Source organism: Marmota monax, unplaced genomic scaffold (genome assembly GCF_021218885.2).
Source record: "Marmota monax isolate L192 unplaced genomic scaffold, Marmota_monax_Labrador192_F-V1.1 WCK01_AAM20220418_F8-fsc00022, whole genome shotgun sequence".
Lineage (NCBI taxonomy): Eukaryota > Metazoa > Chordata > Mammalia > Rodentia > Sciuridae > Marmota > Marmota monax.
The window spans coordinates 24,085,919-24,109,467 of record NW_026695215.1 but is presented as its reverse complement, the minus strand read 5'-3'; the positions used below and the strand labels follow the sequence as shown (position 1 = coordinate 24,109,467).

Sequence of the window (23,549 nt, the reverse complement as noted above, 5' to 3'; positions counted from 1 at the left end):
TCTGTAACGTGGTATAATATCTCATAAGACTGTAATAAGGATTAAATAAAATGTCTACCTATTTTTATAAGATGAAGCTATCACATGGCCTTACAGAGAATTATCACTCAGTAACAACTGAAATTCACGTTAATTATAAACAAGCCAAGTCAATAAAATAATTAAAGGAAGTCTAATCAAACTTTAGCCAATCTACCCAGTGACTGCTTTTGGAATCCTCTACTAAGTGGAAGTTTTTCTTTTGCACTCTTCTTTTGAGAAACAAATCTTCCAAAGTAATTTGCTATTAGGCATGTGATTTTAAAAAACTTCTTCAAGGATTTTTTTCGATATAATAATTCTGTTGTCATTTACTCTTTTACATCTCTAAAACTTATAAAAGAAAATTTACAATCAAAGTATTGCAGTTTCTCATTATGCCACTTGGGGGCACCACTCTATCATTGATATTTTGTGTATACTGTGATCTTTAATTACATTCTTTTAAATTTTTATTGACTTCCAGATTAGCTATGGGATAAAAGTAAAAGCCACACGCATTACACTTGATTATTGCATGTTTGGAGAGAGTTTTCTTTTGGTATAAATATCTGGCATTCCTTTTTTAGTTATCTCAGTAGAATAAAATTAAATTGTTATATTGAGTAGTGAATGGGATAGAGGTTTTTCCTTTATTGTGTTTTACATTTTGAAACTTAAAAAGCAACTTTTGGGATTTTAAAAAATAAGTATAGCTACTCTGGTCTAATTAATGTAATTATGTTGTATTCCTAAAAATATTTTTCTAGTTTTAGTTCATAATTTCATCTTATTTTTTGTTAAGATGTCAAAGTATGTTTTCTTTTTTGCAAACCCAAATGATTTTTTAATTGACACATGAGTATTGTACATATTTATGGGATACTATGTGCTATTTTTATACACGTATACATATACACACACATACACACACTTGCATATATAATATAATGTTCAAATCAGGGCAAGTATGTCTCTTTCCTCAAACATCACTTCTATGCCATGAAACCATTAAAAATCTTGTCTTGAAGCTTTTAAAACATATACAGTACATTTTCATTATCTATAGTCACACTACTGTGAAATAGAACATAGAACTTATTTCTCACATTTAACTATACCTTAGTATCCATTAACCAACCTTTTCCCATACATTCTACAGCCTTTGGTAACCATTATTTTAAATTCTACTTCTATGAGATAAATTTCTTTAGACATATGAGTGATGTTATGTGGTATTTGTCTTTCTATGTCTGGCTTATTTCACTTAAGAAAGTATTTTCCTGCTTATCCATGTTGTTATAAATGATTGAATTTCATTATTTTTATGTCTAGATAGTATTTCATTGTGTAAATGTACCAAACTTTCTTTATCCATTCATCAATTGATGGGATACTTAGTTTTATTACATTTCTTGGCTGTTGTGAACAGTGCTTCAATAAACAAAGATGTCTAGTTTACATAGTAATTTCATTTGCTTTGAATATATGATTAGTAGTGTGATTGCTGGATCATATGGTCATTTTATTTTTAATTTTCTGAGGAACCACCCTATTGTTTTCCATAATTGCTGTACTAATTTACATTCCTTCAAATGGTGTGCAGAGGTTCTCTTTTTTCTACATCCTTGTCAATACTTGTTATCTTTAATCTTTTTGGTAATAGCCATTCTAACTGGAATGAGGTGATATCTCATTGTGGTTTTGATTTGCATTTCCCTGATGATTAATGATGTTATGTATTTTTCATCTATCTGTAGGTTGTTTCTGTCTTCTTTTGAGAAATGTCTCTTTAGGTCTATTGCCCATTTTTAAATCAGATTATGTGTTTTACTATTTTTCTTTTTTTTTATTAAGTTTCTTAAGTTTCTTATATATTCTCGATGTTGACTCTTCTCTGTCTTTTTTTTTTTTTTAAATGCATGACAGCAGTGGAAAGCATTACAATTCTTATTACACATATAGGGCACAATTTATCTTATCTCTTTATATAAAGTATGTTCACACCAATTTATGCCTTTATACATGTACTTTCTTGTTGTTGTTTGCATTACAATTCTTAATACTATATATACCACAATTTTTTGTATCTCTGTTTGCATATAAAGTATGTTAACACCTAATTCAAGTCTTCATATATGTACTTTGTATAATGATGTCCATCACATTCTACCATCCTTGCTAATCCCCTGCCCCCTCCCTTTCCCTCCCACCCCTCTTCCCTATATAGAATTCATCTATTCCTCCCATGCTCCTCTTCCCTACCCCACTATGAGTCAACCTCCTTATATCAGAGAAAACATTCAACATTTATTTTTGGGGGGAATTGGCTGACTTCACTTAGCATTATTTTCTCCAGTGCCATCCATTCACCTGCAACTGCCATGATTTTGTTCTTTTTTAATGCTGAGTAAAATTCAATTGTGTATATATGCCACATTTTTTTTATCCATTCATCCACTGAAGGACATCTAGGTTGGCTCTACAATTTAGTTATTGTGAATTGTGCTGCTATAACCACTGATGTGGCTGTGTCCCTGTAGTATGCTGTTTTTAAGTCTTTTGCATGTAAACAGAGGAGAAGGATAGCTGGGTCAAATGGTGGTTCCAAGATCATATGATTCCATATTTCCAAGGAATCTCCATATTGCTTTCCAAATTGGCTGCACCAATTTGCAGTCCCACCAGCAATATATGAGTGTACCTTTTTCCCCATATCCTCACAACACTTATTGTTGTTTGTTTTCATAATACTGCCATTCTGACTGGAGTGAGATGATATCTTAGAGTAGTTTTGATTTGCATTTCTCTGATTGCTAGAGATGATGAGCATTTTTTCATATATTTATTGATTGATTGTATATCCTCTTCTGAGAAGAGTCTGTTCAGGTCCTTGACCCATTTGTTGATTGGGTTATTTGTTTTTTTGGTGTTTAGCTTTTTGAGTTCTTTATATACCCTAGAGATTAGTGCTCTATCTGATGTGTGAGCGATAAACATTTTCTCCCAGGATGTGGGCTCTCTGTTCACCTCACAGATTGTTTCTTTTGCTGAGAAGAAACTTTTTAGTTTGATTCTATCTCATTTATTGATTCTTGGTTTTAATTCTTACACTATAGGAGTCTTATTAAGGAAGTTGGGGCCTAATCCCACATGATGAAGATTAGGGCCTACTTTTTCTTCTATTAGACACAGGGTCTCTGGTTTAATTTTATTAAGACCTTGATCCATTTTGAGTTATGTGTTGTGCATGGTGAGAGACAGGGGTTTAATTTCATTCTGTTGCATATGGATTTCCAGTTTTCCCAGCACCATTTGATGAAGATGCTATCTTTTCTCCAGTGCATGTTTTGGAAGCTTTGTCTAACATAAGATAATTGTAATTTTGTGGGTTAGTCTCTGTGTCCTCTATTCTGTACCATTGGTCTACCAGCCTGTTTTGGTGCCAATACCATACTGTTTTTGTTACTATTGCTTTGTAGTGTAGTTTAAGGTCTGGTATAGCAATGCTACCTGCTTCACTCTTCCTGCTTAGGATTGCTTTAGCTATTCTGGGTCTCTTATTCTTTCAAATGAATTTCATGATTGCCTTTTGTATTTCTATGAGGAATGCCATTGGGATTTTTATTGGAATTGCATTAAATCTGTATAGTGCTTTTGGTAGTATGGTCATTTTGATAATATTAATTCTGCCTATCCAAGTTAGTAAGGCAGATATTTTCATCTTCTAAGGTCTTCTTTGACTTTTTTCTTTAGGGTTATATAGTTTTCATTGTATAGTTCTTTCACCTCTTTTGTTGATTCCCAAGTATCTTATTAATTTTGAGGATATTGTGAATGGGGTAGTTTTCCTCATTTCCTTCTCAGAGGATTTGTCACTGATATGCAGAAATGCCTTTGATTTATGGGTGTTGATTTTATAACCTGCTACTTTGCTGAATTAATTTACTAATTCTAGAAGTTTTCTGGTGGAGCTTTTTGGGTCTTCTAGGTATAGAATCCTATCATCAGAAAATAGAGCTAATTTAAGTTCTTCTTTTCCTATACATATCCCTTTAATTTCTTTTATCCGTCTAATTGCTCCGGTCAGTGTTTCAGAAACTACGTTGATTAGAAGTAGTGAAAGAGGGCATCCTTGTCTTGTTACAGATTTTTGAGGGAATGCCTTCAGTTTTTCTCCATTTAGAATGATGTTGGCCTGAGGCTTAGTGTAGATAGCCTTTACAATGTTGAGATATGTTCCTGTTATCCCTAGTTTTTCTAGTGTTTTGAACATAAAGGGTGCTGTATTTTGTCTAATGTTTTTTCTGCATCTATTGAGATGATCATATGATTCTTATCTTTAAGTCTATTGATGTGATGAATTACATTTATTGATTTTCGAATGTTGAACCAACCTTGCATCCCTGGGATGAATCCCACTTGATCATGGTGCACAATCTTTTTGATATGTTTTTGTATTCTATTTGCCAGAATTTTGTTGATAATTTTTGCATCTATGTTCATTAGAGATATTGGTCTGAAGTTTTCTTTCTTTGAAGTGTCTTTGTCTGGTTTTGGAATCAGGGAGATATTGGCCTCATAGAATGGGTTTAGAAATGCTCCCTCTTTTTCTATTTCCTGAAATAAATTGAAGAGTATTGGTATTAGTTCTTCTTTAAAGGTCTTGTAAAACTTGGCAGTGTATCCATCCAACCCTGGGCTTTTCTTGGTTGGTAATCTTTTGATGGCTTCTTCTATTTTCTCACTTGATATTGGTCTGTTTAAGTTGTGTGTATCTTCCTGACTCAAACTGGATAGATCTGCTTTTTTTGTATTTGCTAAGAGTTGCTTTGTGGCATAGTATATGGGCAAATTTGTCGATGCCTTCAATGTCTTCTATTTTGTTGGAGTATACGGTTTCAAAACAATTTCTAATTATCCTCTGTATTTCTGTAGTGTGTGTTGTAATATGACCTTTTTCATCACATATGCTGGTAATTTGAGTTCTCTCTCTCCTTCTCTTCATTAGTGTGGCTAAGGTCTGTCAATTTTAATTATTTTTTCAAAGAACCAACTCTTAGTTTTGTCAATTTTTTCAGTTGTTTCTTTTGTTTCGATTTCATTGATTTCAGCTCTAATTTTAATTATTTCTTGCCTTCTACTGGTTTTGCTGCTGATTTGTTCTTCTTTTTCTAGGGCTTTGAGATGTAGTGTGAGGTCATTTATTTGTTGACTTTTTCTTCTTTTAAGGAAGAACTCCATGCAATGAATTTAGTACTGCTTTCATAGTGTCCCAGAGATTTCTATATGTTGTATCTGTATTCTCATTTTCCTCTAAGAATTTTTTAATCTCCTCCTTGATGTCTTTTGTAATCATTGTTCATTCGTAGCATATTGTTCAGTCTCCATGTGATGCACAAATTTTTATTTTTTATTTTGTTATTGATTTCCAATTTCATTTCATTATGATCTTATAAAATGCATTATAGTATCTCTACTCTTTTGTATTTGCTAAGAGTTGCTTTGTGGCATAGTATGTGGTCTGTTTGAGGAAAGGATCCATGTGCTGCTGAGAAGAAAGTATATCCGCTAAATGTCGGTTGAAATATTCTTTATATGTCAGTTAAGTCTTAAGTTATTATTTGTGTTATTGAGTTCTATAATTTCTTTATTCATCTTTTGTTTGGAAGATCTATACAGTGGTGGGAGAGGTGTGTTAACGTCACCCACGATTATTGTGTTGTGGTAAATTTGACTCTAGAACTTGAGAAGAGTTTGTTTGATGAACATAGCTGCACCCACCATTGTTTGGGGGCATATATATTTATGATTTTTATGTCTTGTTGGTGTATGGTTCCCTTGAGCAGTATGTAATGTCCATCTTTATCCCTTTTGATTAACATTGGCTTGAAGTCTACTTTATTTGATATGAGTATGGACACCCCTGCTTGCTTCAGTAGTCCATGTGAGTGGTATGATTTTTCCTAACCTTTCACCTTCAGTCTGTGTATGTCTTTTCCTATCAGATGATTCTCCTGTAGGCAGCATTTTGTTGCATCTTTTTAAAAAATCCAATCTGCTAGCCTATGTCTTTTGATTCGTGAGTTTAAGCCATTAATATTTAGGGTTACTATTGAGACATGATTTGTATTTCCAGCCATATTTGTTCACTTTTGTTATTTAATTTGACTTGGTTTTCCTCTTTGATTAGTTTTTCCTTTAGGGTGCTACCTCCCTCTGCTGGTTTTCATTGGTGTTTTTCATTTCCTCTTCATGAAATATTTTGCCAAGGATGTTTGGTAGTGCCAGTTTTCTAGCTATAAATTCTTTAACTTTTGTTTATCATGGAATGTTTTTATTTCATCTTCAAATCTGAAGCTTAACTTTGCTGGATACAAGATTCTTGGTTGGCACCCATTATCTTTCAGAGCTTAAAATATGTTGTTCCAGGATCTTCTAGCTTTCAGGGTCTGTGTTGAAAAATCTGTCATTATCCTAATTGGTTTACCCCTGTATGTGATCTAATTTCTTTCTCTTTTGGCTTTTAAAATTCTCTCCTTATTCTGTATGTTGGGTATTTTCATTGTAATTGCCTTGGTGAGGATTTCTTGTGATTTTGCACATTTTTGGCATCCTGTAGGCTTCTTGGATTTGGATTTCCATTTCATTCTTCATGTTTGGAAAGTTTTCTGATATTATTTCATTGAATAGATTGGTCATTCTTTTGGTTTGGACCTCTATGCCTTCCTCTATCCCAATAACTCTTAAATTTGGTCTTTTTATGCTATCCCATATTTCTTGAATGTTCTGCATCATTTTCACTGTGTTGTCTATGTTTTTTTCAAGATGATATATTTTATCTTCATTGTCTGATGCCCTATCTTCTAAGTGGTCTACTCTGTTGGTGATGCTCTCATTTGAGTTTTTAATTCAGTTTATTATTTCTTTCATTTCAAGGATTTCTGTTTTTTTTTTTTTTTTTAAATATAACCTCTATCTCCTTGTTGAGGTGATCTTTTGCTTCTTGGATTTATTTATATAGCTCATTGTCGAAGTGATCTTTCACTTCCTGTATTTGTTCTCTGATGTCTTCTTTGAGAACCAAAAAACATTTTAATCATGTATATCCTGAAATCTTTCTCTGTAATTTTTTCTGCTATAGCTCTTCTTCTAATGATGTGTTGTCTTGATTTGTTTGTGGTACTTTCTTCTCTTGTCTTTTCATGTTGCTCATGTTTCTTTCTTTCCAGCTCTGTGGGACTGGTGTGTTATTGTTTTTATCCTATAGATTTGTAGTGCTCTTGTATGGTTCCAAGATCCCTCCTTTGTGGGGAAAGACAATGTAAACAGATCCCAATATCAACAATACATCACCTATGAACAAATTATTGTTATTAAAACCTTATAGTTAGTCTCAATGTCCAGAAATGTTGGACTCAATTATTATTTAAAATATAATCAGTAGTTTCATAAAAGGTGTATAATTTCTGGTGGTGGACAGTGAACTGGGGGTCGGGTGTAGGACAATATGCTAAGGGAGAAAGGTGTAAGGGTATGGGGTTAATATAACTTTGGAAATTTGGAGGAGAACTCTAATGAAGAGGGTTAGTAGCAGGGGAATAGACAGGAGGTAATTTAGGGTAGACAAGTACGTGGGAGGACAGTAGAGTACATAAAAACAAACACATATATGTATTTAGAAAATTACAGGATGTTAAAATAGTAAAATTTGGAGCTTGAAAGAAGAAGAAAGAGAAGAAGAAAAGAAGGGAAAGAAAGAAAGAAAGAGAAAAAGAGAAGAAAAAGGGGGGGCTTATGCAATTCCTTTATATTATATTATTCTGGTGACTCAGTTTTCAATGTTCTATTTCATGCAAAGCTCTTGGTTTCACATATGTTGGAGTTGTGAGGGCCAGAGGATAGAAGGGTAGAGGCAAAGAAGAAGGATAAGAAAAGAAAAGAAAAAAAAAGTCTTAGAATTCCGTTTCCTTCCTGCTTTTCTTCTCTTCCAGTAGGTAGAGTTTTCTATTTTAAGGTGGGGTCTCCGTCCGCAGGGTGGTGTTGGTAATCAGGGTGAGGAGACTTGCGCCCCGGTATGGTCTCCCACTCATGCCTGGAGCTTCCCCGATCCTGGTCTCTGTTTTGTTCCAGGTTTTAGACCCCTCCCCTCTCTTGCTTATCAGGACCCAACTGCAGGACCTCTTGTCCTCAGGCTCACACCAAGTGGGCAGCACCCTGGTTGCACTGCGCTCCTGATCAACTGAGAGTGGTTTTTGTGCTGGGTAGTCACTGTGCCAAGTAATCGCAGCTGGGGAGGGGAAGAGGGGGAGGAAGTTGGAAACCAGGTTATCTGTTCAAATGGAGATCCACACTGATAGTCATGCTTACCAAAAAATGGAGAGAAAGGTCTTCCAAGATGGAATTAGTCTGCTTCCAGCCCCGGGGTGTCTGGTGAAGTGGGGGGAGCTGGGATGGCCTTGTGCTGTGGCTAGTTTGCAGCCATGTGACCTGTGTGGGAGCGGAGTGCAGCTGATTAGGTGATTATGCTACACCGATTGAGAGCCCTGTGTGCACTAGAACTGCGGGCTTTGGGTCCAGAGTCCCGAGTCTTACTGGAGCACAGAGGCTCTGGTTTCTGCACAGGTGGTTGCAGCTCTGGTGGTTCTGCAAAAATCTGCTGTATAGGGGTCCTGTCGCATGCTCCGAGATGTTGTATTCCGTCTAGGTGAAACCTGTGGAGATGCCGCCTGACTGCTTCCGTGGTTTCATTCCACAGAGCAGTCAGAAACAGTACCTCCTCTATTCTGCCATCTTGGATCCCATTCGGCTTCTCCTCGATGTTAACTCTCTATGAGATGTAAAGACAAACCCAAAAGATTTTAATGTGTTAACAAGTTACTTTGACTCTTAATACAATGTAGGCGTTTTAATAGAAAAGAGATGCCAAGGAGGTTGACTAAACCTAAAATACATGATTAACTTATAACTATTTCCACCACTGCAATGAATTTCTACATTCATCTTATTGGATGATCTTTTACAGGTAACAACTTTTTTTTTTCAATTTCATCACAGGATATAATCATTCTATTATGTGGTCTTGATTTTCTTCTGTGGTCTGTTTGATCAACTATTAAGAATTTAATACAATTTGGGCTGGGGATGTGGCTCAAGCGGTAGCGCGCTTGCCTGGCATGCATGGGGCGCTGGGTTCGATCCTCAGCACCACATAAAAATAAAATAAAGATGTTGTATCCACCGAAAACTGAAAAATAAATATTAAAAAAATTCTCTCTCTCTCTTAAAAAAAATTGATATTGAATCTTTGCTCTGAACTGATCAAGAGAGGGAGCCAAATCAGAAGATAAGACATTTCTAATCTGAAAGAGTCAGAATTAACTGACATAAAACAACTAATAAATGGTACAAGACAAAGCTTAAATATCTGTGTGACAGGTTGCTCTTAGATATGTTGCAGTGGCCAAATTTGGCTCTCTTTCTGGCTAACTATGGTCCTTATCTTCCTGGTTTCTCTCTATTATCTAAGAACTTTAATGTTTCCCTCTTGCTCTTGTCCATGTAAATATCCAAACATTTCCCCCCTTAACTGTGGCTCCTATACTTTGTCCTTTGCTTAAATCATGCGGTCAACATAATAACATAGAAATGCTTTTTCTCTCAAGAGGGCATTTCTTCCTAACCTCCTACGTCTACAACATGAGAAGAGGATCACAAGTTTAATAGGAAAGTATAAGGAGCAACAGCCAGTGTCTCATGGCGGAAGGGGGTTCTTCTTCCTGCTGAGGAGGGTGTGAGCCACCTGAGAATAATTAGTGGAGAACAATAGACAAAGAATCAGAAGTGTATTTAGAAAAGTGGAGCCCCTGATATATCCAGTCCACACAAGAGCTGGAACTAGACGAAGGAAAGATGGCTTTAGTGGTTTATTTAAGGGGGTACATCAAAGGCAGGGATAAGATTTCAAGGTTGGAGTCTTGCTTCTTGATGTCTTGCTGTCAGCAGGTTGATTGGCATCTTGGCAGGTTACACCCATCTCAGGTGCTCTGTGGGACATGGCAGAGTGGGACAGAAATTCACAGTGTGTCAGGGCAGTTAACCAGAGGAAATGTCCACTGTCATTCCCAGACACCAGATGTTCCTATCCACTAGGCTTGATGCATGGTGGCCCACACGCAGTCCATGGATGGCTCAAAATAGGGGAGACCTCTAAGGCTTTCAATGTCTTCAAGCAGCCAATACATAGAACCTCAGGGCTTGGCCTCCTTGAGGAGTTCTTGGGTCTGAATTTGTGTGGATTTTTAAAAGTCTTAAATTAATTTATCACTCATCCATGGAAACAAAATGGAGGAGAGGGGGCCAGGAGTTGTTGCTAGAATTAGTTTCACTTGCAACAGAGAGGAGTGATTTTAGACCTAAGAGTGAAGAAGATGGAAAGTTGTAAAAAGGCAGTTGAATATTGTGTGCCTATATGAATATGTAACAACAAATTTCACTATTATGTAAAATTTTAATGCAGCGGTAAAATTTTTTAAAAGGCAATTAAAAAAAAACCCCTAGTTTTAGGATCAGAGTCTATTACTGTATAGCTACATAATTTTGTAAACCCTAGTCTCTCCTGAGAGCATGTCAGACTTAACAGCCCAGATTCAAAGTGTTGTACTAAGATAGAACCACCATCTGGCATAGGGTTGAAGGGGGACAGTGTCTTTGAAAGACCGAATAATGTTTGAGTCACCATACTGGAACCAGGCCTCAGCTTTTCATCTTAAAATACCCAGAGGCAGGGAGCCTTGGTGAAGAGCTTATGCTAACTAAGTCTAGACAAGCTATATCCATAAACCATTATGCTAATTCTTAATTCAAGACCTAGAATGAAAAGTTATCTCATTCCTTGATTTTTTGATGGAAATTCTGGAGAGACTGAATATCTAATCAGAGGTGAAAATATTCCCCAAACAACAGTGGAATAATTGGACCATTGTTCCTTTATGCCAGGTAAGGGGTCTCATCCTTATAACACAGAATAACATTCTATTTTTCTGGGAATCCTCAGACCCATGGACTCTCAATGGAATAGTTCTGGATGCAGAAACATAAAATTATCCTTAGGGGAACCTCCTTCCCCCAAAGTATTGAAACTAACACATGTACATTTTACAAAAAAATGCAGGTTTGTATAAATAAGTCAGAAAATAATCTAAGATCCAGCCATCCAATTTTTGGTCCTTTCTGTATGCACTAACAAAAATTTATTCAATCTTTTAAGGAAACATGGCATTGGTCTCAGTGGTTGCCTCAGAGATAGGGGATAGGGAAAAAAGGAGACTTACTTTTGACTGAACTCTTTTTGTGTATTTGGTATTTTGTACCATGTTCAAACTTCAAAATAAAACAGAAAAATCCACAAAACAAAACAAAAAACAAACCCCCAAACCAAAAAAATCTCTACTTATTCAACAGATATTGGTTACAAACAATTTACTACTGGTCACTGGCTCCTCAAGAAACTTGAGTCTGATGTAGTGGTTCTTAACTGTGGCCGAACAGTAGACTCACAATATTTTAAAGATACAGATAACCAAGTCACAGACCAAAAGATTCTATTTAGCCTGGAGTGTGGCCCCGGTATCAGAGTTTTTTGAGATCTTCAAGGTAATTTGAAGGGACAAGTGGCTTAAGATTAGAGTCTGGTCTTGTGGGAGATAAAAACACTAATTTTCCAAATCATAAAAAGAAGTAATTATAGATTGCAATACCTACTGCTGTGAAAGAAAAGTATTGGTTGCTGCCTAGCACATGCAAGATCCTAGTTCAATACCTAGTAATTAATAAATAAATAAATAAATAAATAAATAAATTTAAAAAGTAAAATAAAGTCTTGGTTGCTGTGATGTATAATGGACCCACCTAACCTGGCAGCATGAGGCTGGGCAAGGCAAGACTTCCCTGAGAAGCATTGTTTCAGCTGAGATCTTAAGAGTGACTAAGAAGTAGCTGGCAGTTTTTACCCTTTATTTGGTATCATAATTGTCTGGAGGGCTTGTTAAAATACAAATTGCTGGGCTCTCCCTACCTCCAAAGTTTTTGATTTGTAGATTTGTAGTCTGGTGGGAGGAGCCCGAGCATTTGCTTGTCTAAGAGCTGCTCCTGGTTGCTAGAGGACCAGGATTTTGAATTAGGCAAAACTGTGGGGGAACAGTTCCATTCAGTGTAAAAGGCCCTAAAATGGTATAGAGGTTTAAAAGCACCATTCTAAATGCCTGCATCATAGTCCACTGTATGGTTTAATATCACTTGGCCCCCTCTTAATGGATCTCTAGGTTCTGGTGTTCTCTTTAGACTATTACTTTCCTCTTTTCCAGGTCCTTAGAGACTTGATATAATGATCATTTTGGCATATCCTGTCAACAGCATAACTCTGGAAAACTAATGAACTGTGTGCTTCAATCACTGACAAGTCACAGACATTCTATGTCATTAAATTGAAGTATTTTGGGGTCTCTTAAATTATGGCTACATATGCTGAGAGGCTCAGTTGTAATTAGAAAAAAAGCACTTCATCCATTTTTAAGTTTATTTCTGACACATTGAGAAATCAGTTTTCATATTATAAGGACTAAACTTAAAAAAATCCTTCTTTCTATATATAAGTTTTCACTGTTCATAAAAAAGGACATTATTTCTTCTTAGAAGATTAATAAATTGATCATAGTAGCTGGATAATGACAAAATAATTAAAATGAGTAATTATTGTTACTATAATGCATGGAATTTATAATATCTGAAGTAAATTTTCAATAACTCAATTGTGACAGTAATTCCTGCCATTTAATAGCTGATAGCAAATGATATTAAACAATAGGCTATTTAACAAAAGCCTAAGCTAGTGTTTATATATTACACCTACTGAAACCCATTTATGAATTTTTCTAATTTATTTAATCATTTTAGCATATCATTACAAGTTTTGAATCAATCTAGACAAAATATCAGTAGATTTAATGACTCCAACTTTGAGCTTGTTCAATGTGCTCTTATTAAAGCAATTATTTCTGTATTATGGACATGATTTCTCTCCAGTGGGTATCTATGAAAGAAGACTAGGGTTATTGAGTAGGCTGAGTTAACTTAATAGGATTCAGTGGTTTATGTAGTGCAGAGTTATAAAAGCAATTTGGAGGAAACTAATGATTTTTTGCCATTTAGCCTGCCAGATTTCAAAACAATTTTCTTTAATTTTTACATTGTAGTCATCAGTTTAAATTTTTTAATCTCATATTTTAAGAAAAAGTATAATATGAAAGCATGTTAAAATTTCTCTTAAAATAGTTCAGGTTCTAAGGGATCTTGGGCTTGGGCTATCATAGGTAAATCTGGAAAGGGCAAATTTGAACTTGGACTTCATCAGTTTCTGCCTGTGATAAGGTCAAGCCCTGAGATTTGGGCTATCTTACAACATTTAACATTAGGAAGATAGAAAGGAAAAAGAGAACGTGCAAAGGCACATCATTACTCTGACTTATTCCAGTAATGGTAATAAAGTCAATATTCTAAAGTAAGTGATTTTCCTGAGGCTAGTTTGCTACATGTGTTAGCATTAAAGAAACCTTGTACTTCTCCCACTCCCTGGTTTTTAATATTTACACGAGAGGTGACTAATAAATAAAGTATTTTAGTATGAGTAGGATGCAAGGAAACCCTCAATTTCTTTTTTGGCTTGGGCAGGGGGCCAAAAAGAGCCTGCTTTGATGACTTAGTAACTAAAAGCTTTTAGGAATGACAACACTCAAAACTCCTTTTTTTTAAAAACAATATATTTCTTCCATATAATTGAATGCATCAATAAAATATGGAAGAAATAAAATTTTAAAAACCCAAACAGAAAAAAAATTTGTTACTATGAGAGAAAACAAAAGTGATTCATTTTGAATACTCAGACAGATTAATGTTGACAGTAAACATATGTTCAAATTACTATAGTATATTTGTTTAGATGTTCAGACTGACTGCTTAAGTCTTTATTTATGCCATTCCATTCTTCCATTGTGGTGTTTTGTGGATTTGTGAATAGAGAAGCTGATGGCTTTGCTAACACTGAGTAGTACCCTCAGAAAATTAGGACTATAGTTCTTCATTTAAATGTATGAGATGGGGGGATATCTAAACTATTTTAATAAATAATAATAAAAATATTATTGGATATGCTGGTCCCTTTATAATGTTATTTTTAACTACCCCAGATCTTAAAAGTACAAGATTTGTAAGTAAAGCCTATTATTTAAAATGTTTGTCCCACTTATTCAAAAAGTAAGATATTTAGAATTAATGCAGAATATGCAAGAGCAAAACTTTATGGGTGTTGTCTAGTTCAAGCTCCCCCTCCCCCTTTATTGAAAAAGGGACTTTCCTGAACAAGTTTTTAATAAGGTCCAGAAGAACTTAAGTAGCCAAAATCCATGGTTTTTAATGGTTGATGAGTATCAAAACATTCAAAGAGAATATTAATTAATTTTAATTTCCCATCCCCAAAGAAAGTACAATATCTTCAAGTATAATCTGTAATTTATTTTTTTAGTTCCAGGGGGACACTTGACCACTTACCCACATCCCAGCCCTATTTTTTTTTTTTTTTTTTTAGAGACATTGTCTCACTTAGTTGCTTAACACTTCACTCTTGCTGAGGCTGAACTCATGATCCTCCTGTCTCAGCCTCCTGAGCTGCTGGGATTATAGGCATTCCTCATCCTTCTGATTATTGATTCTATTTGAGTGGCCTGGGAGAATTTTTCCTCCTACTGCTGTCACCGGGAAACAGTATGAGTTAAAGTTCAAAGGAATGAAAAGGGGTAAATTCTTCAATTAAAATTACTTTATGGCTCAGTCTAATACCCTTGAACTGATTTTTCTTGGGGAAAAAATTTAGTTGCCTTGACATCCAGGCCTAATTAATAAACTTGGAGTGATGTCCATGACTTAAAAGTCAGTGAGGAAGAAAAACAACTCTTCATATAATTAATAGCTTTTTGCTCAGTTATTTCTAAGCTTAGTTTTGGAAAGAAGTGGACATTTAAGTGGGAAACAAACATTTTTGACATCAGGGAATTCTAAAAGTGGTCTGTGTACTCCACTAATTATTCATTGCATAAATAATTTCATATAATATTGAAAATAAGCAGTTGTGACCTTCATTAAAATACTGTGAAATTGAATTCCTGTTCATAGTTGAATAAGAACACAATTGTGTGAGTATTTGAGTATTTCTTAGCTGCTTTCACAGGTCTTATTACCTGATACAAGTATGAACCTTGACATGCTATATACTTATTAGTACAGCAGTGCTATGCTTGGGTAGTTATATGAAAAACTCAACCTAAGTTTTAGTTATTAAAAAAATAAGCTCTGGACATGAAGAAACATGTGGGGGATAGGCTCATTATTAGGATTATGGAAGTGGTGTAATGGGTATATACATAGGTCAAATTTTATAAAATTACACACTAAAAAATGTGTGTAGTGTATTGTATATCAATCATACCTTAACAGTTATATTTAGAAAATTCAAAACCTGGACCATGATACATGATACATGAATGTTAAACTGGTTGAATTTGCAGTTTATTTAGAGACAAGGTCACACTGAGTTGCTTAGGGCCTTGCCAAGTTGCTGAGGCTGACCTTGAACTTAAGATCCTCTTGCCTCAGCCTTCTAAACCACTAGGATTATAGGCATATGCCACCTTGCGCAGCTCCAAATTTCTAAGAGTGGAAAATTTGGAACATTAAGTCTCTGATTAGAATATATTTGGGTGTCAGTTTTTTTTTTTTGGGGGGGGGATGTCAGTTTTCCCAATCTCTCCCATATGTAGTAGTCACTTATCATTTTCATTAAAGTTTAGTTGATGTTCCCACGTTCCCATTAGTTTGAATTTGGAGCAAACCTATTAAACCTGAACATTTAAGCCATATCCACCTCCCCAGATTTGTGGCCTAATTGCCCTTCATTCCCTTTCTTACCTCTATGTCTTTCATCCCATGAACCTCATCAAATCATGTGTACTTGTGGGTTTCAGGACAAGATCAGCCAATCTGCTTTTTTTACAATATTGGATTTGCTCTTTGGTGATTAACTGCTTTTAACTCAAGTTGCTGTTTCAAAAATATTTCAGTGTAGCAATTATCGAGCTCCAGTAGGTAGTTTCTAATATTTTCAGAATTGCTTTAGAAATAGAAATTATAAGATAGATCAATGACAGCTGTGATTTGCAAGACAGGAAGTGAAGCATTTGGATGTTCAATATGGATTGAACTTGACATATCTGAGGTTGAATTTTACATAGGTCTTACTATCTTTAAAGGAGTTGAGTATTGGGTTTATTATAAGGGATAAGTAAATACTGAAAAGTTTTCGAAAACAGAACAGTATATAATTTCCCCCCAGGTAAAGCTTACTTTTGCATTATTTGGCTAACCTCACATAATCATAAAGACTCATGTGTGTGTGTACACACACATGCTTTTAAGTGAGTGTGTGTATGCATTCTTGTTTCTTAGTTTTTCATTTTAACACTAGTTTTAGTAGCAAAAGTCATGCTCGGCTGATAACAAATATTCCGGTCTGATGGATAAAGAGGTCAGGGCTCAGTATTTTAATAGCACTATAAGTACCCAGTGGGAACAGCTACTTTATAAAGATTCAAAAGGTATTAATATGGCCACTTCTGGAAAAGCCCACACTGAGAGGCACTAACTACCCATGCCTCTGCAGTGTGGGGTTATTGTGTGGGATGTCCCTTCGCAGCTGCCTTTGGCTTCTATTATGCCATTAACTAGACTCACTCCAGGATTCCTTGGAAACTGTGTGCCTACCTGAATAATTTATTACCTAGTGATCAATTATTCATAACTCATTATTACAACTGAAATAAAACCTAAAGGTGGACTCATTGTGCCACTTATGAATATCTAAGAGATCATCAGGAGATTGTAGTGGAGTTTTAAGTCTTTGCCATCCCCATTGCCTGTTGTTTCTCTGAAGGGATTCCAAAGAGAACAGCCTTCTGAGATGGAATCAGAATCGATGAAAGCAGTAACAAATGCCTCCCTGCTGTCCGTGCTGCATTGGTTCATCTATTCATGCTGTTTGTCTTTTTAATTCTGGCCTCATTTACACTTAGAAATGAAATTTCAGTTTGAGAGAGTGTAGGAGACATTTATGGCACTGTGGGTTTGTTAAGCCATTTTTAGAGGTCCACAAGGATATAAAACTTGCCTAAGAATATATTTTCTGGGAAAATATGCAGATATCTTTAGAACATTTATTGACACCAGTCATTGCATTTTTGTTCCATCAGAGTTATATCTGAGTTAAATCTTATTTATTTATTGGACCCTATCTTTCATATAAAGAAATGCCATATGTTTTTCATATATATTGCATAGAAAGCATCTTAGTAACAGTGCTATGAAAGTATAATCAAAAGAAACTTTTTATAAATTTAGGAAACATAGTAGAAAATAGTTTGGCTTAATACAAACTGATTAATTTTGTAGTAATCAACAAGCCTTTTGAGATGTGTTGAAAATAGTTGGAGAGTTTCAAATTCCAGTTCTGTTGGAATATAAAGCGGAAAGTTTGCCTTTGGGGTTTCTTGCCTCCCAAGCAGTTGGCTTTCCACTGGGCACTGTTGGCATGGAGGAATGGCTATGATTCTATAATATTCACATTTTTGGTGGCCATCTCACTGTCATGTTTTATCTGGTTATTCTCCAAAGTAATTTAAGTACTAATTTTGAGTATGAGTCCTGAGACACTGAGGTTAACACTTCTTTGTCTAAAAAGCCCCAGCTTGTAGGTAAAATCCAAATTGTGAAACAAGTATTTTTAGTAGTGATTCCAGATTTTTTTGATGTTGTGTTGGTTCTCCAAATGGAATGAAGGCATAGTGTTTAAGTAGATTTTAACTGGCCTAAACCCATACTGTTTACCCTGGATCATATATAATGTCCTGGATAACTCACCACTCATGAGTTTAAATCTAATTTAGTTTTACTATTGTGAAAATATATGGAAAATTTTAAGACAAATATGTCATAGAGTAAGGTAAAAACTTGCATGATTTTTAAATTTTTTTTATGATTTTTAACAGGTTGACACATTCATGTGGCTCAAAAAATATAAAAAGGTATACTGTTAAAAGTCTTCTCTCATTCTTATTCTCCCTTTTACAAGCTCTTACCCTTTTCCCCAAAGGTAACCACTGTTAAGAGTTTCCTGTGAATCTTTCCAGAGTTACTTTATGTATGTATAAACAACTTAGAATATAGATTCTTATTTTTCTTCATTCTGATAAAAATTAGCATATTATACATTTCTGTTTCTTGCTTTTTTCTTTTTTTAAATTGATTTAAAAAAATAAATGACAGTGGAATGTGGAATGCATTACAATTCTTATTACATGTATATGCACAATTTTTCATATCTCTGGTTGTATATAAAGTATGTTGACACCAATTCGTGTCATCATACATTACGGATGATGTATGAAGACATACATCATCCATGTATGATGGATGATGATGTCTATCACATTCCACCATTCTTGCTAATCCCCTGCCCACTCCCTTTCCCAATATCTTGGAAATCTTTTCATGTTAGTATATAGATAACTTCTGTATTCTTAAAATTTTTTTACTCAAGACAATATTTGTGCATATTTATGTGGTACATTACGGTAATTTAATATATGTATACAATGTGTAATTATCAAATCAGTATAATAAGTATTTCCATCTCTTCAAACATTAATCAATTAATCATTTTTTATCTGTTGGCAATTTCATACTTATAGTCATTTTGAAATATATCATAGATTGTTTTAACCAATAGTTATTCTACTGTGCTAAAGATGAACCAGAAATAATTCCTCCACTCTGTTTCGGTGTCCCTTATTGAGCTTCTTTCCACTCTCCCCCTTAACTTCATTATCTTGGGGGTAGGTACTGGAGATTGAATCCAGGGACTCACAATGCTAGGCAAGTGCTCTGTCACTAAGCTCATTCCTTTTTAATTTTGAGTCAGGGACTTTCTAAGTTGCTCAGACTGGCCTCAAACTTGTGATCCTCCTGTCTCAGCCTCCTGAGTAGCTAGGATTACCACAAGTGTGAGTCACCATGTCCAGCTTCCCCCAATCTTTTTTAAAAATAACTCACAGTGTTTTCCGTGGTATGGCTCTGATATAATTTATTAACTCTTGCTCCCATCGATGTGCATTTGGGTTGTTTTAAATCTTTTATTATTAAAAACACTATTAAAGTGGATAATCCTGAATATTTTTAATTTCAAAAATATGTCACTATTTCTTGCATGAATTTTTAAGATAATACATGAGATTTTAGAGACATATCTTGCATTTTATAGTCCTAGCAGTCTTGAGTTTATCCTTCACTGTTGTTAGGAATGTTTTGCTGGAGAAGTTTGAGAAGCGTTGCTGGAAAAAAATTTTGAGGCCTACTGGTGGGATGATTCTTTTACTTTATAAAATAACTTTGTTGTGAAGTGACAGTGACAATAGTGTTACTTTGCCATACTGTGTTTTCTTGGATGTGATATAAGAACACATGCAAATCTGAAGGCAGATTATTTATAAGCAGAAATCATGCTATAAACTCATCTAGTTTTTTTGAAGGTGTTTGATACAATGAAACATTGAGAGCTGTGCAATTTCAGAACAGGCTCTGGATCCTCTGACCTTAAGCCCTAGAGCACCAAACTCTGGCACCTTGAAAATTATTAGTAAGTGTTCTACATTAAAAGGGTTCCATGATTTAAAAAAAGTTGAGAAAACACTGGGTTCCACAAAGTTAAAGCAGATTTGTTACTGAGGGACTATTTAGATCCTTAAATATGCTGGAGAAAATTGTGACTATAATAGCTGGATGGAGCCTACAGCATTTCCCAAATTTTGTTTGAGCATAACACTCCCTTACCCCAGGCCATTCTTATTGATGCTAGTGTAGGTAGTGAGGAGCCCAAATGGGGAAATACTACCCATGGACAGTGGTTGAAATTAGTGGTCACAAGCATATGTGGTGTTTGAATTTATAAAAGATTCAGTAAGGGAAATAAGAATGAAGTCATTGTTTAAAAGTTGGCCATAATGAACAGCAGATGGTGGTAATGTAACATGCAGACTGACTATGAGGACACGGCAGTATTTCTAATGGCAGCATTAATTCAAGGTCCAAAGTGTCTTCATTTAATTACCATCCACCAGTATTTTAATTTCACTGACTAAATGAATAAAAGGCTTAAACATAGATCATTACCATACTTTCAATCTCTTACTAGGAAAAGCACAATTCAGCCGAGAAATAAATTTGGAGAGATCTTTTTATCTTCAGAGACCATTTTAACTGGCATAAGATAGGTTTGATTTCTCTTGCCATCTAGGTATTAGATGGAAGCTCTTACCTTATGTGTACACAAAGATGTATGTGCTCTCTCTCTCTCTCTCTCTGTCTCTTAAGAGAAAAAAAAAGCCTAAATTTTACCCAGTTTAACTCTCTACTGTCCATGAGAACAGCAATAAATGCTTCAACACACATCTAGTTGGTGCTGCCAAAGAGACTTTGGGACCTTAGAGATGAAGCAGTCACATCCATTGACCTTCATGAACTGATGTTTAGACTGAAAGTAGGATGTGAACACCAATAGCTATTAGAAGGGCAAATGGAATGATAGAGATTAGAGTCTAATTAAAGCTGTGAGAGATCTGTCTTCCATTTTTTTTTTTGAAGTTTGTTGAACTATGTAAGATTTTGTATCATAGGGCAACAAAAAATGGAATGTTTTAAATATTTACATTCAACACAAAAATACACATTAAAATATAGTACAGTGTGATTATATTACTCACAAGATAATTATAGGATTCTAGTAAATTTTATTCTAAGTGTATTAGAGTTGGGGTGGCCCATAAATGGGGCACATGTTTAAACTTGTATGGTGAGTATGTTTCCAAGCTGTTGGTGATTCTCTGTGTCAGAGGTGTATGGTGAGTTGAAGCTCTTGTTGAGACTCCATATTTGAGACCCTTCATAAGTTAGCAGCCCTAAAGTAAAGGCTCTTTTGGCTATTTCTGTGATAAGTCCTGATACAGATGATAAACCTAGAGGAACTGCAGGAAGTGAAGCTCTTCTGGTGAAGGATATTTAGACCCCTGAGAGATGTACAATTGCTAGAGATGGGGTTTATTTACTTTTATTTTTTATTTTCCACATTTTTAACTGCTACATTATAGTTGTACGTAGTGGTGGGATTTTTTTGTTGCATGCACACAATATAACACCATAATTTGGCCAACATCACTCCCCAGTACTTGCCCCTCCCTCCCTACCTTTAGGAAGGGGTTTTATAACTTTATTGATGGTGTCCCCCAATACTTGAAACCACAGTTTGAAATTATCCTTTGAAGGTACACTTGGGCAGCTTTTTTTACCCTGTTCCCTCTTCCTCCTTAATCCAAGCCTGAACTTGTTTCATCCTTTCCACAGGCAGCAGAGGGAGTAGCCTCAGGCAGGGCTCATGTCTTAAGCTGGCCAGACCATGTCACCCCTGGGAGCAGGAATGCTTGGCTGTCTTGCTCATTTCCCAGGTGAGAAGGAGGTCAGTCACCCTTATGACCTGAAAAAATTAAGAAACGCCTTTTATTTTTATTACATGTTGCAAACTTGCTCCTTGCCTCTGGTGGTCGCTCTTGTTCTTTGCCTTGCTCTTGCTTTCTTCTGTGAGTCTGGGTTTTTGCTCCCAGTAATGTTTCAGAACTAGAGGGTTTCTCTCTTTTTCATTTTCCATGTTTCTCATTTTTCTGGATCTTTCTTGGTCAAGAAACTCATCTCTTTGCCCTGGAATCGGGGCTGCCTTCCCTTCTGTCTCAATTTCTTTCTGAAGATGGAAAACTTATTTCTTATTTTTCCATATCTCTGCACTTATCATTATTTTTGTATCTTCCTCACTTTCGTGTGTTCTTTCTTTGTTTTGTTTTGTTTTGCTTTCTCTTCCTTCTCTCCTCCTTTCTCAGTGTACCAGTCATGGTCATTTCATTATCTGTCTCTTTTTTGTTGTTATATGGGCAATGACCAAACAGACTCCATTTTACCCTGAGACTCCATGTCATATCAGAAATGCTTCTTCCATGGGAACACTCTGCCTCTGTACCTATCAGTAATTGCTTAGCATGGCATGTTTGGTATCACAAAATGACAATTCTTATACAATGCAAACTTGTTCTCTCTTTGATTCTCATTTTTCTTAGGCAATGTACCTTGTCAGAGATTGATTGTCTAGACTTTAGTAACCATTCTCTAACTTGTACTCAACTAGGGTCATCTTGACCCACTTCCCTTCTGCTTGCTTGTTGTTATGCCACCCTGGAGGAGGCATAACAAGTCCTGTGGGAAATATCAATGTACCCATTTCATCATTTCGCTAACAGCTCAATTCAGCTCTATACCCCTGCTTGCTTACAGCTTCATCAACCTGGATGTGGTTTTTGCTTTAAAGACTCTGAAATGCTCAGGCTCAAGGCCGTTCCCTGCAGAGACAGGTCTGGGTCCTGCAGGGAGCAGTCACAGGCCAACCAGCTAAATAAAGACTATCCAATTCGAACAAAAATGGACTTGGTATGTTTTCTGTGCGGTCTGCCCATAACATTGTTATATTAAGAGATATTTCTCCCTGTCTTTCTACTTTTTCCATTCTCTGTTGTTTCTTTCTATCTGATGTCCACCCCACCACACCCCAATTTATCTTCTTTTTTCATACCTTTTCCAATAGGTATGACTGGCCTCTCAGTGCCAGATAGACTTCTTTTCTTTTCTGTGGTCGAAGTCAGTGTAATAATTCTCCTGGTCTCTGGATTGCCTCCTGCCGCAGTCTGGCTGGGCACAATCAGGAGCCACTTGTCAAAAGAAACTAACTTTATTTTTAGAACCACACACGACAAACAAAATAGTCTCTCAGGAAAAACCCTCAGAGCCTCAACTGCCACCACCGGCTTTCCCCAAGCCTCTCTCTCCCCCACCAGCTTCTCTCCACCTCCCACAATCCTCCTGCTCTTGAGGCCGATTGGCTGGGTCACGTGGGCAGAGCCAAAAAAGTCCCCCAATGAGCAGCTCCGTGGTCTGAAAGGGCAGGGAAACAGCCCAATGAGCATCACCACAGAGGAGCCAATCAGCTAGATGTTGCTGGGGCCGAGGAGCCAATCAGCTAGATGTTGCTGGAGCCGCTGTGAGCCAATCATCAGCCAGCAGCTGGAAGTTTGCTGGCAGCTGGAAGTTTGCTGGGGCCCCTTTGGCTGTGGCTCTCAACATCTCCCCCTCTCTGTTTAAACAACAAGCATGTGGCTTAGGGACCGTGCCTGTTAGGCAGTCCAATTCAACATATGGTCCTTACCCGTCATCAGATGAACTGACCTCTAGGCGTCAGCCTCCTGTCTTAGGTTGGTACCACTGCAATTGGATCATACCCG

The 23,549-nt window shown here is 36.0% G+C and overlaps 1 protein-coding gene across 16 annotated transcripts in view; it reads left to right on the top strand.

The window, feature by feature from the left end:
• The window catches only part of Nek11 (NIMA related kinase 11), a 341,889-nt gene that overhangs the window by 5,815 nt on the left and 312,525 nt on the right, over nucleotides 1-23,549 (top strand). Inside the window, exon 2 of one of the 16 annotated variants that reach the window (XM_046431455.2) lies at nucleotides 21,574-21,674. The exons of the other annotated variants lie outside the window; for them this stretch is intronic. Coding sequence (XP_046287411.1) covers nucleotides 21,574-21,674 — 101 coding nt within the window. The remainder of the gene's footprint in view (nucleotides 1-21,573; nucleotides 21,675-23,549) is intronic. 16 annotated transcript variants of the gene reach the window in all.